The sequence below is a fragment of the Triticum dicoccoides genome, chromosome 1B (assembly GCF_002162155.2).
Source record: "Triticum dicoccoides isolate Atlit2015 ecotype Zavitan chromosome 1B, WEW_v2.0, whole genome shotgun sequence".
NCBI classification, from domain to species: domain Eukaryota; kingdom Viridiplantae; phylum Streptophyta; class Magnoliopsida; order Poales; family Poaceae; genus Triticum; species Triticum dicoccoides.
Genome location: NC_041381.1, coordinates 83,811,682 through 83,816,751, shown reverse-complemented (window position 1 = coordinate 83,816,751; position 5,070 = coordinate 83,811,682). Strand labels below are relative to the sequence as shown.

Below are 5,070 nucleotides of genomic sequence, written 5' to 3'. Positions count from 1 at the left end.
TTTTAAAAAAATATGCCAGAAAGATAAATAATTATTTTCATCTTCATTGCACATATTTTGTGGTAGTTAACTTGTATTGCTCCTCATATAATTTTATATGTATATTATGTTAATATGACACAATATTTGGTTTGGTAACAACTGTATTTTCTAATTTTCTGTACTCGGTCAGACGGAGACGCGTGGCTATTGAGATGTGTGTATTTTTATTTGTGATGATTTTGCCACAAATCGTCGGTGTGTTCGACGGCGTCGTTTAACGGTGCCTCCAGCCTACTGCGCTCCATCTGAGGGGCGCCATGAGAGCGCCGGCGGCTCTCCTGGATAACGCCCGCACATGTGCCCTCGCAAATCCCATTGTAGTGGCGGCCGGGGCGCCGGTCATCCGGTCGTTCCCCTTTGTGGTGTGGTACGACGTCTCCGTCGAAGCTGCAGTCTGCTCCCACGCTCGCATCGTCGAGCGGAGTTTCCTCTTCCAGCGGCAGATGGAAGGTGTCCTGGAGCTAGCTTGCACGGTTAGTGCTGTTCTGCGGGCTGGCATAGCACGGCTCCGAATTAATTGTTTCATTAATTTATTTGGGAATCACGTATTATTTGGGAAACTGGATCTGAATTGCTGGGTCTATCTAAAAAAGAAGAGATACAGGAAGTGAGAAAAGGGTCTTTCTTCGTCTATGCTTATGTAACTTTAGGACTTGGTTTAAAGTAATCTTTAGTGAGTCTGTCTCCTCGTCTGAACTACACATGGCGATGCATACATTCGCATCTTGGTTTTCTCAAATCAGTTGTGAGCCCTTAAACCAATATTTTTGTTTAGATGTAGATGCAGATAGAAGTACCTTGTTCACAAATATAATATTGCAGAGACAATAGTTTTAAACAGAAAAGGCAGCTATGTCCGCATTACATTTAGACAAATAAGAATGATTCTGCTTGTTCTAATCATAGCGGCAACAAATCAAATATCTATAATAAATTCTTCTAAATAATGTTTTTTGCAACGCTGCCGAATGGACGCTCTTCATAAGCTGTGAGTATATGCAACATATAGTTGACCATGTGTGAACATTTACCTTTATAATTACAGCCCAACCTTTTTCAGAGATTGCCCCTGACTTTTGTTAATAGTCATAGCAAAATCACACTGATATTGGGTATTCTCTCAGCAACGTTTGGTCCGTTTATGACCTGGCCTTCGATGAACTGCCTTCCTAACTATGTTATTGTTAGTCTTGTCCCATTGCAAAGTCCCGCACTTTGGTTGATTTTTCTCATAAGCATTACTGGAAAAATCCAACTTTCAGCCTCAGTTCATGATCTGGTATTCAAGAAAATTTAAGACTGTTTAGAAACTCAGCTGAGTACAACATATATTCATCTTCCACTGTAGACATTTGTTTGCATGTTGTATCTGAACTAAGATATGTTACCTCTTCTCCAGGATTTGACTCATGATGTGGGTGTTAATCTCGTCGACAATCTTGTTTCTTGGGCACATGATCGCTCTTTCTCTAGGTATGTTCTATGAGTGTACCTGCTTTGTAAGTCAGGGTATTAGATGCTATTAACAATGGATGCTTTGGGGTTATCTCCTTCATGTAAAATAAGGTCTTCTGGGATGCTAATCCAATCTTCTTCATTTGTTGTTGTTGCTGCGCCATTGCCGATGTTTTGCATCCAGCTTGGAAATTCCGCCGGCTTTGCTTTCTTTACTGGACTACCTTCAGATGAATTCAGACACATATTTTTTGTGAGTCGGTACTCCTGAAAGTTCTTCAATAGGTAGGATCTCTTTATATATGCGGAAACAAATATGTTCCCTTTTCCCCATTGGTATAGCCGGTAGGATTTTCCTGAAGTCGCCTCCCAAGACTATAGTCATTCCTCCAAATGTTCTATGCTCGGCATCCTCATTTGTGAATCGAAGTATGTCTCTCAAACTCTTGTCAGTGCTTGTGTGTCATAGGTGCTTCATCCCATATTATCAACGAAGTTCTCGTTATTAGTTCTGCAAGAAATGTTCCTAGCTTGATGTCGCATGTGTACTCGTTAGTGATCTTGAGTGGAATGTGGAATCTTGAATGAGCTGTGCTTCCACCCTGTAAAAGAGGTGCTGCTATACCACTTGAAGCTACTGCTAGAAGTATCTTTCCTTCGGACCTTAGTTTTGTCGTAAATGCTTTCCACAGAAACATCTTTCCTGTTCCACCATATCTATCAACAAAAATCAATTTGCCGAGACTGCAGTAAACTAATAATATTATAACATCAAAATCCATCATGTGATCATCATTCTTGGACCAGTGGCCTAAACTTGTTAACCATATGTTTCATTACCATGTTGTGTATCATAGTGTGCCCTGAAACATACTCCCTCCGTCCGGAATTACTTGTCATCAAAATGGATGAAAATGGATGTATCTAGAACTACAATACATCTAGATACATTCATTTCAATGACAAGTATTTCCGGACGGAGGGAGTAATAATATAGTGAGGAGATGCATCGATATATAACTCATAGTGACCTATCTATGTTGGAAAACCATATTCTTTTACCAATGAGCTGACATTTTCATCAAGTAGTATCATGTCAAGGCTAATAAGTTCATTGTTGTTGAGGTTAATGCATCCCATAGCCTAATTACTCTGACCTTCACTTTCCAGGATTCCTTTCCATTGGTAATCGCATCGAGCATATTGTATGCCATCATTTTTGAAGGAAAAAAGGAGTGACCTGTAAGCAAACACAGTTTCAAGATTAGTACTTGTTCAGTCTCTACCAACTCCAAGGCTTTAATTGGAAAGAATGATTAGATCATGGTCTTCATGTTGTTTGTAAGAAATAAGACGTGCATAGCCTAAGCTCATGGTCGTCATGTTGTTTGTACTCCCTCCATAATGAAATATAAGAGCGTTTAGATCACTACTTTAGTTATCTAAATGCTCTTATATTTCTTTACAGTGGGAGTAAGAATGAGGAGGTGCATAGCCTAAGAATATAACTGAACCAACGGAACAAATAATCGCTGAAAAAATCGGCGAGAAAGCAACTGAGCAGAGACACAACCATCATACCTGACATGAGAAGCTTGATCAACTGACAACCGACAGAGGCTCCTTGATGCTGACACAGTTTGTGTTAGGCCACAGGTTGAATATATAAGCTAACCTCATGGGCCCATCTGTGCTCCGAGCTGATGTCCATGAGCTATCCAAAGAGCGTGAGAGGATTTGGAATTGGATCCCTAGGTATAGCACTTTTAAAGGGTGTGATAGGAAAATATTGAGTCTGAATCCACCAAAAGTTATACGGTCGATTCAATGATAATCCGATAAAAAAATTAAAACAAATCTGTGTGAGAAGAGAAACCTGATCTAGATGAGGAACAAAAATTTAATGTGGTAAGTCCATGAGTAGGATTCATACCCAACTTCTTTGCTCCTATTTATGAGAAACATATATCTGTTTTCATATGGGAAAGAAGAGAGACGTGAGATCATGAGAGAACAGATCTGTTTTCCATGCGGGGGAAGAGAGATGTGAGGGAGGAAGAGAGACATGAGATCATGGGAGGGAGAGAGAGACGTGAGAGATTAAGGAGAGTAAGATTGCATCAGGTCGCTGCTTTCTCCACCTGGGGAGGAAGAGATGGCGGAGGGTATTTGGGCCTCTCGTCGGAGTGTTGGGCTTTCTAATCAATCTGCTTGCAGCCGAATTGCTATTTTTTTTTTACCAAGGTTAATCTACACAGTAATAACTCGGTCCCACCTTAGATGTACGGCTAGTAATTTCTAATTAATGTGGGAATTTTTAGGGAGTCTGTAATTAGTATAGGTATAGATAATTTGACTCTATGCGGAATCTAAACTCCCTTTACCTTTGACAGGCTTGGCAGAAGACGTCCGGGCAGGTTAACTGTCCGGCTCCTTTGCCAGAAGACCCAGCGGACGCCCAATTAACGGGGCTGCTGGCTCCGGCGCCTTACATGGTGCCGGAGAATAAGGCCAAGGGAACTCGAAGGAGTTCCCGGCGCCAGGTGTTGTCGGACTCATCGTCCGACGACTCCGAGGCAGACTCCTCCCGCGAAGATGAGGAGGAGAAAAAAGAGGCTTCTCCCCCAGCGGGGGGAGAGAAGAAAAGGAAGGCCTCTCCAACTGGGGAGGCCGGAGGGTCTAAGAAGGGAAGGACCCTTCCTCCGGACTGTTCCACCAACGCCGACGTCGGCGAAGGGGAATGGTCACCGAGGGCTAAGCCCCTGGCGACATCGTAAGTGTCCGGATACCAGAATAACTCATGGTGTTTCATTTGTCGCATAGAATCTCTTAATGCCGGATATAACCCTGCAGCCCGCCCAAGGACGGGCTCGACATTTCAACGAGCGGCTCCCTGTCTTCGTCGGACGTGAATAGTACTTCACTTCCGGCCGCCTCCTCTCCTCGCGCTGCGGATGACGCCGAGGTGGGGTCCCAAAAGGGGCTTAGCCAGGAGGAGGTCCCAGAGGTGCCGCAAGGCAACCTCCCGAACTTCGGGCGCGAGGGGGATCAAACCCCAAAGGGCTCTAAGTCCGGCCCAGGGCCGGACTCCGTACCGAAACCTTCAGTGGTTCCGGAGTCATGCAGGAGGCCCCTTCGTAAGAAGGGCGAGACCGCGACACCGGTCACCTCCGTTCAACCGGAGGCGCCGGACAATTTGTTGGAGGCGCTTAACGGCGCCTCCATCGACGAGGAGCACCGCACGGTTATGAGTGCGGTGATCCAGAAAGTTCAGTCCGCCAAGAGCGGGCTGACTGAAGCCTGTACCAGCCTCCTAACAGGCTTTGAGCTACGTAATTAAGATATGTAAAAATAGTACCGAATAGACAGTAGCCCCTGATGCCCAATTTGGTGTTCGGAAAGAAAAGCCGAACTGAGGATCTAAAAAGCTATACGCAGGAGTCTAACATAAGCATGTCAATATGGGAATGCTGGCTGCACTGCTGACCTCTGCCGCACTGACTGCGGAGGTCAATGCATTGAAACAGAGCCTCGAGCGGTCCGAGAACGAGCTCGGCCGTGCCCAGAAGCAGC

The 5,070-nt window shown here is 44.5% G+C and overlaps 1 protein-coding gene across 3 annotated transcripts; it reads left to right on the top strand.

Annotated features, from left to right (window-relative positions):
• Positions 1-238: 238 nt before the first annotated feature.
• On the top strand, positions 239-2,865 carry LOC119301733. Of its 3 annotated transcripts, none has more exons than XM_037578718.1 (4): positions 239-515; positions 1,442-1,515; positions 1,682-1,750; positions 2,668-2,865. In XM_037578718.1, exons 1-4 carry the CDS (start codon positions 300-302, stop codon positions 2,684-2,686), a joined length of 378 nt encoding a protein of 125 aa, XP_037434615.1. In that variant the 5' UTR covers positions 239-299; the 3' UTR covers positions 2,687-2,865. The 3 variants fall into 3 exon arrangements, with proteins under 3 accessions (XP_037434615.1, XP_037434622.1, XP_037434629.1); XM_037578725.1 differs by having other exon boundaries at positions 1,682-1,782; XM_037578732.1 differs by lacking the exon at positions 1,682-1,750.
• Positions 2,866-5,070: the final 2,205 nt, after the last annotated feature.